Source organism: Lynx canadensis, chromosome B1, assembly GCF_007474595.2.
Source record: "Lynx canadensis isolate LIC74 chromosome B1, mLynCan4.pri.v2, whole genome shotgun sequence".
In the NCBI taxonomy this organism is placed as follows: domain Eukaryota; kingdom Metazoa; phylum Chordata; class Mammalia; order Carnivora; family Felidae; genus Lynx; species Lynx canadensis.
In genome coordinates this window covers 76,470,800-76,484,926 of record NC_044306.2, presented here as the reverse complement: position 1 = coordinate 76,484,926, position 14,127 = coordinate 76,470,800, and the positions used below count along the sequence as shown (strand labels likewise).

General features: G+C 39.6%; 1 protein-coding gene across 1 annotated transcript; it reads left to right on the top strand.

Annotated features, from left to right (window-relative positions):
• Nucleotides 1-7,228: 7,228 nt before the first annotated feature.
• LOC116738052 (high mobility group nucleosome-binding domain-containing protein 4-like) lies at nucleotides 7,229-7,972 on the top strand. The gene is made up of 2 exons (XM_032593065.1): nucleotides 7,229-7,398; nucleotides 7,675-7,972. Exons 1-2 carry the CDS (start codon nucleotides 7,229-7,231, stop codon nucleotides 7,970-7,972), a joined length of 468 nt encoding a protein of 155 aa, XP_032448956.1.
• The last annotated feature ends 6,155 nt before the right edge of the window (nucleotides 7,973-14,127 follow it).

Genomic DNA, 14,127 nt, shown 5'->3' with positions numbered 1-14,127 from the left:
CTGTACTTTTTTTACTTTTACTGACAGCATGGCAATAATCCTGTGTGGTGGACAGGGCAGGTATTACTATCTCCATTTTACAGGGACTTACAGCTCAGAGGGATTAAGCGCCTTGTCTGTGATTACATGACTAGATCATGGGGAAGTTGAGATTGAAGCCATGTCAGTTAATTGCAAATATCATAATATCACAACTTTTGAGAAGGCCTCAAAATAACCTACTGAGAGGATATAGAGGTCACTATGTATCTACATAATACTACTGAATAAATAAATATCTGATTTATAAGTAAAAATTTTGTTGCAATAAATACAACTGCAAATATCCTATTTAAGAGGATCTCCATACTATTTAAGAAGAGATTCTGTGCTATGTGCAACACTGATTTTTGGAGTAGAAGGTAGGAAGTGTGTATGTGAATATTTATTCTGACTAAAAGTTTAAACAACATGCACAATGTTTTTGAAGTCTTTGTAATTTGATTTGACTATATGGGTTTTATGGTAATATACACATTGCTGTTTTAGTGTACCATTTGAAAGTGTCATTGTGTGGAATGCATATATAGATTAGGTAACGTTCAAGCACACAAGACTTACATTATTCACTCTCTATAGCATACTAAAATTTTTGAGGGAAGATCCTAGGTTTCTCCCCCCGATTTCACTGTGCCCACCACTAATGAGTGAACAGACACATAAATGAGTAAACACGTGCATTTTCTTTAAAATCATCCTTTGTTTACTCCCTATTTTGTCAAAAGTACCCTACTCTATTTCTGACCCTTGACGTCTCTATTATCTCCGGTTAGTCAAAATATTTCCACCCAGGCCCAGACTCAATTCTTTCTGGAATCAAGATCCTTTCTTCGGGGCGCCTGGGTGGCTCAGTCGGTTGAGCAGCCGACTTCGGCTCAGGTCATGATCTCGCGGTCCGTGGGTTCAAGCCCCAAGTCGGGCTCTGTGCTGACAGCTCAGAGCCTGGAGCCTGTTTTGGATTCTGTGTCTCCCTCTCTCTGACCCTCCCCTGTTCATGCTCTGTCTCTCCCTGTCTCAAAAATAAATAAACATTAAAAAAAAAAAAGAAAAAAAGATCCTTTCTTCCCCAGACCACTGCTTTATCCCCTAAGTGACAGATCAAAGTGATTCTCAATAGTAATTTGTATCCTATGTTGGGGTCCCCTGAGCTGCTCACATGAATTTGCTTATCAACATTTTCAGTACTCTACTCATTTCTTACGAACCAAGCTTCTAATCAAAATCAGCACATTCAAGATTCTTTCTGGTGCTTCCAACGTCTTTTATTTCTGCAGCTCCTTTCACGCATTCATTACAGTGTTGCACATTTTATTATTACTTTATTTTTTTAGGTGTATTTATTTATTTTTAGTACTCTCAACACCCAATGTGGGCCTCGAACTCATGACCCTGAGATCAAGAGTTGCATGTTTTTGTAACAGAGCCAGCCAGGTAGCCCACAGTGTTCCACAATTTAATAGAGAGCTGAATTTTGTGTTTAGCCAGGTAAGAAAAAAAATGAAGTCTGTACAATTTTTAAGATATTTATTTATTTAGTTTATTTATTTATTTTTGAGAGAGAAAGTAAGCAGAGGAGGGGCAGGGAGAGAGAAGAGATAGAATCCCAAGTAGGTGCCACACTGTCAGCACAAAGCCTGATGTGGGGCTGGAACTCTCCAACTGCAAGATCATGACCTGAGCTGAAATCTAGAGTCAACTGCTTAACCAACTGAGCCACCCAGGTGCCCCTATGCAATTTTTTTTTTAAGTAGGCTGTATGCCCACTGTGGGGCTTGGACTCAAGACCCCAAGATCTTGATCTTGCAAGCTCTATTGACCGAGACAGTCAGGAACTCCGATACAATTCTTATTGATGTGTTGTAAAGGTATTGCTAATGAATGGCTGTTGGAAATAAATTCCCTTTTTGGGAAAGAAGGTGAGGGCAATGAGAAAAAAAGGAAAAATTTTTCTTGAGTATTGACTTTCTTGAGGCATGTATTTAATTTTCACAAAACCCTTATAAGTAAGACAGAAACTAGTAGTTCCTAAATATCCATTCTTCCCTTCTTGAAAAGTAATAAAATTTTTGGTGGGCACATGGCTGTACAGCTAATATTTATAGTTCCTAGCCTCTCTTGCAGCTATGAACAACAAAGTGATATGAGCAGAATGGAGGTGTGGAGCTTGTGGATGGTATTCTGCAAGGTAACAAATGTGTCCTCCTCCTTGCTTTTCTCTCTCCTTACTTGAGTAAATGTTGATTTTTTGACTGGGACCACATGAACGAGAGTAGCACGTTATGGCTAGTATAGCCATAAGACTGATGAGAGAGCATTGAAATCTAAGTCCCCAACACTGTGGAGCCTATGCATCAGCCCTGGACTGTATACACTGAGACATTCTCATAAGTAAGAAATCATTTCTACTAGTGGTGCCTGGGTGGCTCAGTCGGTTAAGCACCCAGCTCTTCGTTTCGGCTCAGCTCATGATCTCCCAGGTACATGAGTTCTAGCCTTGCATCAGGCTCTGCACTGACAGTGTGGAGTCTGCTTGAAATTCTCTCTCTCTGCCTCTCTCTCAGCCCCAACCCTGCTCACATGCTCGCTCTCTCACTCTCTCTCTCTCAAAATAAATAGACTTAAAAAATTAATTTCTACCTTGTTTATGCCACTATTATTTAAGTCTTTGTTATGGTTTCTGAACCAGAGTTGCTTAACTCCCTGTGTGATCTATGTGAGTGGAGCTCTCTGGAGTTGTGCAACATGGTGGCATTGAATTGAACTTCCAACTAATAGAATAAGGACACAAATTCAGAAAGATTAAAAACTTTTCTGAGGGGCGCCTGGGTGGCGCAGTCGGTTAAGCGTCCGACTTCAGCCAGGTCACGATCTCGCGGTCCGTGAGTTCGAGCCCCGCGTCAGGCTCTGGGCTGATGGCTCAGAGCCTGGAGCCTGTTTCCGATTCTGTGTCTCCCTCTCTCTGCCCCTCCCCCGTTCATGCTCTGTCTCTCTCTGTCCCAAAAATAAACAAACGTTGAAGAAAAAAAAAAAAATTTTTTTCTGAAGTCAAACTACTACATGATAAGGTGAAAATGAACCCAGGTCTGTAGGATACCAAATAGTGACAATAATAGATACCAGCCCTCGATTTTCACTTTGTGAAATGTTGTTGACCAGAAGGAAAGCTCTACCACTTGTATTCTTACAGTGGTTTCAATTCCCACTCAAAATAGCAACAATAATTGTGTGGGTATCAAAAAAAGAAGTGGGGGTCTTCTGGATGTGTGCTCTTCTTAGTACTAACAATGGTAATAGGGAATCTAGTTTGCACCACAGTATTTTTATAATGACATTAATATCACTGTATACAGGTGTAATCTCAGCTTTCCTACTCACCTCTCTTGCTCTGCTTCCTGGAACAAGTTCCTTCCTTGTATCTGCCATCCACAACAAACTATATAAACCATGTGAGCAGGGCATATGACCCCAACAAGAACACACTTGAAATTTAACAAGATTACAGATAGAGAGGTATTGCAAGAGTGTGTGACTGGGCAGCTGATATTTATATTGAAGAAAAAGAGAAAAGGAGAGTTAATAGTTACTGAATGTCTCCCACATGCTAAGCCCTGTGCTAGGCTTCTAATACATATTGTGTCACTTCAACTTTGCTATAACCCAGGGAGGTAGGTATTGTTTCCACTTAGCTGTGACAAAACAAAGACAGTATAAAGGCACATGCTGGCTGGCTGACAGAGCAGTGATTTGAAGCCAGGTCTGAGTAAAAAATCCATGTTCTTTCCACTACACCTTGCTGCCTTTAGATGCCTTAAAGTCCTGGGGCACCTGGCTGGCTCAGTCAGCAGAGCATGACTCTTGATCTTGGGGTTTTGAGTTTGAGCCCCACTTCGGGTGTAGACATTACTTAAAAATAAGTTTTAAAAAATCTTTAAAGTCCTTTCAAAAATAATTTTCTCATTTTTAAATACATCATCCCCTTTATATAACTCTGCAGATTGTTTTGGGACTATTAAGAAATTTGCCAGGGGGGGCACCTGGATGGCTCAGTCGGTTAAGCGTCTGACTCTGGCTCAGGTCATGATCTCATGGTCTATGGGTTCAAGCCCCGCTTCAGGATCTGTGCTGACAGCTCAGAGCCTGGAACCTGCTTTGGATACTTTGGACTCTGTGTTTCTCTCTCTCAAAAATAAACATACACACATACATACATACATACATAAAATAAATTTACCAGCCTTTAATATGTTTGGCCTGTCCAATAAAATATTTGAAAAGATTCAGAAAATCCAGTGGATCCTTGGTTGTAATGTAACAAAAGGTGCCAGTTGGCAACAAGGTATGGAGCTTACGTCAGAATGCAAATCAGCATACTACTTCCTTAAGAGACAAAGTTTCACTATGGAAGGAAAAGCCAGCTGAATAGTGTGTTTAGTGACACAGTTGATTTCATTCTGTCAAAAACTCCTTATCTCATTGCCAACTGATAATATTTGTTGACTGCTAATCATTCTGATGACTGCATTTGGGGAAGCACTAGTGTAGAGTACATTTCAATAATCCCACCTACAATACAATGAGACTTCATTATTACACACTATTTTCACTTTGTAAATAGAAAAGCAAGAAGAAAGCGATCTTTTCAAAGAAAATAGGTAATCTTCTCTACCCTAAAAATATTAACCAGGATTTATCCATTAGTTGAGTCATTCATTTATTCACTCAAGACTAGTATACAAAGAAAGATACTTAGGACAGAGTCTGCCTTCTGCTCAGAGGGGGTAGGATAGTTAAACACCAATTTAATAAAATTATTATTATACAATGTGATTATCCTTGATTCCTCTTTTTCTTCCCACACAACAATTCATGAGCAAATTCTGTTGGTTCTTATCTTCAAAATATAACCAGAATTTTCAGTTGTATCCCTTTGCCCAGGACAACTTCATTTCACTACTCCAGAGGATGTTATTTGCATGTTAATCTCCATAAATGGGGCCCTGTTCCCACCACTCTCCACACTCTGCACTTCCTTCTCAATCTCCCTAAACCAAGCCACCACCATCTCTTTTTATCTATTCTTGCTCTACTACATTGTATTGTCCACACAACAGCTAGAGTGTCCCTCCACTGCTCCAAAACCTCCAGTGGATTCTTAGCCTATTCAGAAAAACATCCAGAGTCCTCACTGTAGCCTGCAAGCCCCAAATTATCTCAAGCAGGCAACAAAGTCATTTTCTTAAATGATAGGGGATAGGACTGAACTGGGGATGGGAGGAGCGTGGTGAGGGAAGGGAATGGTCAGGTACTGAAAGGCAGGGGAAAGGTAGCTGACAGGTAAAACGACTGACAGAGACCCCAAGAACCCAAGTGAGATGTGATACCATTAATTTCTGATAGTTCCAGCCTGAAATGTGCAGGCTACAACTGTTAGATATTAGATAATCTCTATTAGATAATTTCTAATCATGCTATGAAGGTAAGGTTAAATGTAAGGTTAGTGAAAATGCATATCAGTTTTTGGTGCAAAACAAATTCTCCCAACACTCCATGACTTAAAACAACAAATATGTATTATTTCTCATGATTCTAAAGTTTTAAAATTTATTTTGAGAAAGCGTGAGTGGGAGAGGGGCAGAGAGAGACCATCCCAAGCAGGCTCTGCACTGTCAGTGTGAGCCTGACGCAGGGCTTGAATCCATGAACCATGAGATCGTGGCCTGAGTTATAAAACCAAGAGTCAGATGCTTAACTGACTGAGTTACCCAGGAGCCCCTATATCTTGTGATTCTAAATGTCAGCAGGTGGTTCTGTTCTAGGCCAGCTCAGTTGGATGAAATGGTCTAGAACTGCCTTATTCAAATACCTGATAGTTGGCAGACTGGTTGTTCTGGAGAGACCTCAGCTCTATTTATTTCTACTTTAAAAGATCTCTCATTCCCCAGCCAGCTAGCTCAGGCTTCTAAGTGAACTCATTGTTCTAAAGAGCAGACGGCAAGATCTGTATGTGCCAGCATTTTTTTCAGTCATTACTTGAGTCATAGTTGCTAATGTCCCTTGACCAAAGCAAGTCACATGATCAAACCCAGAATCAGTGAAGGAGGGACTGAATAAGGTCAATACAGGGAGGAGTGAAAAAACTGGGATGCGTACAACCACAGAAGGTAGATAGAGTACTGAACTAGGCTTAGGGTTTTCTGGGCAGGGTCAGATAGGGGTAAGCCTACAAGGAAGTATAGAGTTTGGTGAGGAAGTTTGTTGCTCAGATGAGCAATTACAAGCTGCAGCTGAGAGGAAAAGGAAATGAGATCAGGAAGTGTTTACACACTGGGAGAAAGTGATGTTAAATGATCCTGGAACCCATTGCAATATCTATGGGGATCATTCGCAAACCAAGAAGCAATTCTCAGACACCAGTTGGATGTCCTACAGTTGAACACAATTCCGACACTGTCTACCCATAGATAGATTCAGATCTTACAGGTGAAGTGCCCAGTCCTTCAAGACTGCCGCCCCCCTTCAAATGCTAATTGCCAAGTCCAGGTTGTCACCTGTTTCTGGCTGACTATGGCTCTGAGCTCCCAAAAGCCCCCTCCTTGGGTTCAATTAAATTTGCTAGAGTGGCTCACAGAACTCCAGAAAACATTTTACTTGCTTTACTAAGTTAATAAGTTAACTTTACTTACATTTAGATTACTGATTTATTATAAAAGGATATAACTCAGAACAGCCAGATGGAGGAGATGCATAGGCAGGGTATGGGGAAAGGGTGTAAAACTTCCATGCTCTCTCCAAACATACCTATCTCCCCACATCTCCATGTCTTCACAAACCTGGAAGCTCTCTGAACCCTGCCATCTTAGGTTTTTAAAGAGGCTTCATTACATAGGTATGATCAATTACTGACCATTGGTGATTGAACTCAATCTCCAGCCCATCTCCCTACAGGAAGGTCAGGGGGATGGGATGGAAAACTCCAACTTTATAATTACATGGTTGGTTTTTCTGGAAACCAGCCCCTATCCTTAGGTGCTTCCAAATGTCACTATAAACAAAACGAGACACACCTTTACTAATCTCATCACCTAGGAAATTCCAAATGTTTTGGGAGATCTGTACCAGCAACCCAGATGAAGATGAAATATATATATTTCTTATTATACATCTCAGTATCACAGATGTATTAAAGAGAATGAAGTTCTACATGAGAAAGGACAGCTGTGTTGGTAGCAGTGGGGAGAGAGCTGGGAGGATCAAAGAGAGAATGATATTTAATTATAAGACTATAGCCCATGCCAGCCCTGCCCCAGCTGAAGGCACCTGTGAGGTGGAAAGCAGCTGGGAGCCCACACCTCTCAGAGGGTGTGGTACCTGGGTCTCTGGAGAGTCAGCCGGTGGTCTCCTGATAAGTTTCCTTTTTTTTTTTTAAGTCTTTTTTTTTTTTTTTTTAAGTAGGTTTCACACCCACTGTGAAGCCCAGCACAGGGCTTGAACTCACAACCCTGAAATCAAGACCTGAGCTGAGATCAAGCGTTGGACTCTCAGCCGACTGAGCCACCCAGGCACCCCTCTTAAAGAAATCTTTCTAGGAGCAGCATGAGGAAGACAACCACCACCCCTCTCCCTGGACTGACAAAGCCACCTGCCAACTACTGCTGCCACCAGGACCAAGAGAAAGGCGAAAGGAGATCCTAAAGGTGACAAGGTGAAGGTGAAGGATGAGCCACAGAGTAGATCGGCACAGTTGTCTGCTAACCCTGCTCCTCCAAAACCAGAACCCAGGCGTAAAAAGTCTGCTGTAAAGAAAGGAGAGAAGTTGCCCAAAGAGAGAAAGCGGAAAGCAGATGGTGGCAAGGATGGGAGCAATGCTGCAAAGAACCTAGATGCTTCCACAGTCCAGTCACAGAAAGCAGAACACACTGGGAATACCAAGTGAAGTGTACGTTTTTGATAGCTCTGTGCTTCTAGTGCTCTGTGCTACTGTTTCAAATACTATTTTTCTTCAGTCAGGTTTTATGAAAATGTAGAATTTGGTTTTTTCTTTCAAACTGATGTTGTTAGCATACAAGACACGTTGTTGTCTTTTGTGAAAAGTGTAAATACCACTAATACAATGTCTCAGAAGCCAGATTGAAATGGGTGATCTTCTATCCTTGCTTTTTTTTTTTTTAAGATTATTCTTGGTGCCCGGGGGGAGATTTTCTGACATTCACACATGTCTTTGGCTTAGAAGCCTTACAGCATAGGGAAGCAAAACTTCATGTCTTCTTTCCTGATGCCATCAGCACATATGCTTGACTTCCTGAAGTAGTTATGATATGACTTTGGAACCCCTAAAATCCTGTGTCAGGTACTCAGGCTTTTGGGTGGTAACATCAAGATGGTGTTGCCCAAAAGACCCAAGATTCCTGTTTGTAGTTTGCAGATCATCCCATTGATAATCTTGGAGTTTTTAGTACGTTTCCTTCATGTCAGAGTTGACCTGTGAAAAGATCTTATTACATGCCTCATGGGAAATATCCACCACTTCTGAGAACTGTGCCTGTTCAAAACAGCAACAGAAGACGGTTGACTTTTGGGGGAGCAGAGTTTGAAAGGTGTCAGATGTTATGGCTTGTCAACCATGTCCTTCTGGAAGTAACAGGTTTTGAAAAGTATCTTATAAAGCTGAATATAAATTAGGTTGGTGGTAGGGAGTTCATTTCCTACCCAAAGTCATAGAGATATTCTTTACTGAATTGTAAACATTTTATAGTTTTGCTTTTCACATTTGTCTTTAGTCTTCCCTGATGTTTGTGAAAAATATGAGATAGAAGTTTAATATAATACTTTCCCCATATGGATAAGTGGTGGTTATCCCAGCACCATTTGCTGGGTAGTTAATTATTTCCCCACTTATCTCTAACACCAGATCTTTCATAAATGAAGTGTGTGTGTGTGTGTGTGTGTGTGTGTGTGTGTATCTGTTGATGGTTTCTATTCTGACTCAATGGCCAATTTGTCTAACCTTGGGACAGTACTATACCATCCTGTATAACTTTAGAAAATGGTCTCTATTTTTTTTTAAGTTTATTTGTTTATTTTGAGAGAGAGAAAGTGCAAGTGAGGGAGGGGCAGAGAGAGAGGAACAGAGAGAGAATCCCAAGGGCTTGAACTCATGAACTGTGAGATCATGACCTGAGCTGAGGTCAGACACCTAACCGACTGAGCCACCCAGGCACCCCTAGAAAATGGCCTTGATATCTCAGGGCAAATCCTACCTCCAGCTCCAAAAAAAATCATCAAATTTTTCTTACTTAGGAATACCTTAGCTATTCTTAGCCATTTGCTCTAATGTACAACTTTTAGAATTAGATTGACAAGTTCTAAAACAAAACAAAAATGTTGGAATTTTTATTGGATTTGTATTAAATTTATAGGGTAATTACAAGGTTGAGTCTTCTAATTCATGGACATGATATAGCTCTATTTATTTTGCCTTTTCAAATACCTCTCAATAAAGTTTTATAATTTTCTCAAAAAAAGAAAAGAAAACAAAAACTATAAGACTACAGGATTGGCAAATTAAAAACTTCAAAAAAAGCAAACACTGGGATATTTCATAAATAATGTTCACTTTAGGGGCACCTGACTGGCTCAATCAGTAGAGCATGTGACTCTAGATCTTGGGATTGAGAGTTCAAGCCCCATGTTTGGTATAGAGATCACTTAAAAATAAAACCTTTAAAAAAATAATATTCACTTTAGAAATTATATTTTTAATTTTTTAACAGCAGCTTTTTCAGATACAACTCTCATACTATAAAATTCCCCGTTTAAGATATACAATTAATTTTTTTTAGTAAATTCATAGTTGTGCAACCATCACCAATGTTACTATTTTTTAATTTTTTAAAAATAGGCTCCATACCCAATGTGGGGCTTGAACTCATGACCCTGAGATTAAATGTTGTATACTCTACTGACTGAGTCAGACAGGTGCCCCACCAACATGTTATTTTTATACCTATTTTTAAATTATTCATTTTATACTTAATGTCATAGGAAACTTGACAAACACAGAAGAAAAAAGTAGTGCCACTTTAGTACAACTATGTTGATTTCCTGAGTCTGATATAGATGGGCTCACCAAATAACCTGGGAAATTTTAAGTTGGTAAGTTTTTTTGTATTTGATGTCTTTTTTTTTTTTTACTGTCTTTTGCCTTTTACATAGTTATAGTCAAGATGTATATAAATTTTGTATCCTGCATTGCCACTTGATCATAAGCATTTTCCACTTCTCTAAACGATGTTCATACTTATGATTTATAATGGCTGCATAACAATATAGCAAATGGATGTATCATAATTTACATAACTATTTTCTTATTTTAAAGCATTTAGGTTATTTCTTTTTTTTTTTTTTTAATTTTTTTTTTTCAACGTTTATTTATTTTTGGGACAGAGAGAAACAGAGCATGAACGGGGGAGGGGCAGAGAGAGAGGGAGACACAGAATCGGAAACAGGCTCCAGGCTCTGAGCCATCAGCCCAGAGCCTGACGCGGGGCTCGAACTCACGGACCGCGAGATCGTGACCTGGCTGAAGTCGGACGCTTAACCGACTGCGCCACCCAGGCGCCCCACATTTAGGTTATTTCTAATCATCTAATTTTATGATTAAGACTCTGAATAAAATCTTTACACATATAGGTTTTTCCCAGTTTTGAATTGTTTCCTTATGATATGTTTCCAGGACACTGAGGGCTTTTGAATCACAGTGACAAATGACTTTTCAAATGGCTTATAATTGTAAAATACCAACAAGTATGAACAAGAGAGCACCAGTTTCACTGCAATCTGGTTAGGATTTAGTAATATTTAAGCATTTAAGATAATGTCATCAGTAAAAAGAAACAAATTTGCATTTATTTTATCAAGATGAACAGAATGGAGACTTTTAAAATTTAGGATAACATGGGGCGCCTGGGTGGCGCAGTCGGTTAAGCGTCCGACTTCAGCCAGGTCACGATCTCGCGGTCCGTGAGTTCCAGCCCCGCGTCGGGCTCTGGGCTGATGGCTCGGAGCCTGGAGCCTGTTTCTGATTCTGTGTCTCCCTCTCTCTCTGCCCCTCCCCCGTTCATGCTCTGTCTCTCTCTGTCCCAAAAATAAATAAAAAACGTTGAAAAAAAAATTTAAAAAAATAAATAAATAAATAAAATTTAGGATAACAAAGAAAGATTTCCTCAAATTTCTTCATCTATGGAAGAAATTTCTAACCATTTTAAATAAACGACCCACTATTCCCCAAGCTCGCAAACCAAAACTCTATTAAAATGCTATTCTTTTTAGTAGGGAATTACTTGTTCAAACAGGAGGGGGGGGAGAAATAAACAAGATAAACAAATAACAAGCTAAACATATTTCTCAGTTCCAGGAAACTGAAACATTTACTTGGACAGCCACCCTGGGTAACAGAGACATAAATCCAATCCCAGGGTCCACAGAATGTGTGAAGTCTAATAGGAGATTCTCCCCTCAACATACTGTGACCTCAAAGAGCTAAACCATTAAGAGCTGAATCTAGTAGGACATCTACGAGGAATTATAGCTGGGTTTTTACCTCCTGGGTTGCCCAGGAAGCCTTAAGTCAAAAAAGCTGGTTTAAATGCCTGGAGGACTCTGGCAGAAGGATATGCATATCCTTTCTGAAAGAGGATATCTTCATCATAGGCCTCAAATTATTCCCACAAATATTAGTTTTCAAATGCAATGACCAGTACACAAAGACAACTAGAAACTCAAGGGAACTACACTCTATGCAGAGAGCCAGCAGAAAAAGACAATAGAAACAGACCGATAGACTTCAGATACTGGATTATCATATGGTGACTGAAAACACTTACACTTACTGGATTTAAATCTACGTTGAAGATGCCTGCAAAGAATAAGAAGCTACAAAGTGACGTAAATTGAAAAAGAACTAAACCTTTTAGAAATAAAAGACAGTAATCAAAATTTAAAAATCATTAGATCAATTTAATAGTTCAGTCACAGATGAAAAGAAAATTAATGAAACAATTTGACACTTTACTAGATTTGATGTCTTCTGACATCTTTCTGTTCCATTTTATCTGAATTTTGAAATTCTCAGATGGTTTAGACCCAATAACCTGATTTCACACGTCCTGTGCTGTCTTTTATTCAACATAATTAAATTAAAACCGATAATTGTACCATTTAATGTAACAATGTCAAGGAACATCGTTTTTTTTAAAAAAGCTTTTATTACAAAGCATAGTTGAGGATTCAAATGCGTACCTCTGACAAATCCCTTAGGTGCTGGTGTTACTAGAAGAAACTAGATGCAACTGACTTCATTAACACCTCCCCTGTGGCTTTTTACCCTTGGGCAGAAAGAGGAATCAGACCAGGAAGAAGACAAGTTTGGTTTTTATTCTGGAGTAGGTAGCCTGCAGGTCTATAACTTTTTCCACTGGGAAGGTTTTAAACTAGTGAACTGCCAACTATGAAGTAAACTTAGTCAAATTTACTAGAAAGTATAGAATTAATAGTTTATTAGACTTAGTAGTATATTTAAAAGGACTCATTGATTTTCACTGGTCACTAGTTTTCACTAGTCTGCAGTGAGACAAGAAAAGTAAGTTCTAAGCATGTTTTCATAAAGTTGACTGATTTAAAAGAATTGACTTTTTAGAGGATATCTTATTTTTATTTTGCAGGTCAAAATAATTTAAAATGAAGTGATGCTGATAGTAAATGGCAGTTGTCTTTTGTCTTTAACAGCTTGGTGAAAATTTAAAATTGCAGTTCTGGTTCCAAAATTATTTTGAGAATCTGGATTGATCCACAGAGTCCAAAAGACTGGGAACACCACTGATGTCATCAACCCCTTGAGTATCCAACAAATATTCTGAGGGCCTAGGATGTGCTAGGAGAAGGGGGCACAAGTAACAGAAGTAACCGTGCACAAGTAACTGCACTGTGTGCGCCCCGCTTACAGTGAAAAAGCACATTTAATCCAGAATTCTGAGAAGTTAGGTAGTGCTACGTCTTCTGGGAGCAGGGCTGAAGGAAAGCCTGTTTGTTTGGGAATTCAATCTCTTACTGAAAGAAGTGAAGCTGAGCTGTTTTGAAAAGGCACAAGTATTTGCTTGCTGCTGAGGGAAAAGGAATGAATGGAGGAGAAAGCTGTTTAGTCTAGGGAACTTTATAAATTCTTTTTACTTCTATTTTTTAGAAAGTAGAGAAGGGGCAGAGGGAGAGAATTTTTTAAAAATGTTTATTTATTTATTTTGAGAGAGAATGCAAGCAGCGGAGGGGCAGAGAAAGAGGGAGAGAGAGAATCCCAAGCGTGGATGAGGGGTTCTATCCCATGACTGTGAGATCATGACCTGAGCAGATATCAAGAGTCTGATGCTCAACAGACTGAGCCATCCAGGTACCCCAAGGTCACAGCAGTTTTTGTCAGAGGGGACGTTAAGAGATGTCAACATACCTCTGACTGAGTACCAAGCTTGTATGGGCCAGGCTTCCAGGGGGCTGCACACTTGAAGCTTGCTTTCGGGCCACATCTAACCAGGATGTATTTTGCTAAACCCCTACAATTTAAAAAAAAAAAAAAAAGGTGTTGTGTTTTGTTTTTTGCATCAGTTGCAAAAATGGAAAAGCTTGTCAATTTCCAGCTTTTCTTGAAAACTTAAAATATCTGGGGACACGAGGAACCATACTTCCTCAGGGAAACAATCATAGTAACCTCCTATCCATGTATAATAAACCTATAGAAAAGTATACGTGTGTAACTTGATGTTCGCCAATGACATTCCCCACCAACCAGCACCCCATATCAACATGCGTAACATTACTAGCACCTACGTTGCAGGATTTTTAACCTCAATACCTGGGATTCATGGTCTCATAGCCTCGAAGAGGTGGACACAAAATAAAATGAGCAGCAGGCAAAAGTTTAAGACTTTTTTCAATTTCAAAGCGAATGCCCGTGACTACAGGCAAGGGCCTTTGTTCTATAGGGTTTTGATCCTGGCCCCCTTTCCTTACCCCTCGTCTGTTCTCAGGTTCGCTACCCTTATT

What these genes read in the sequence shown, in the direction of transcription:
- LOC116738052 (XM_032593065.1), top strand. Translation starts at nt 7,229, where the DNA reads ATGAAGTTCTACATGAGAAAGGACAGCTGTGTTGGTAGCAGTGGGGAG. An exon ending in GAGCCCACACCTCTCAGAGG is followed by an intron (nt 7,399 to 7,674) that starts GTGTGGTACCTG and finishes GGACTGACAAAG; the next exon opens with CCACCTGCCAACTACTGCTG.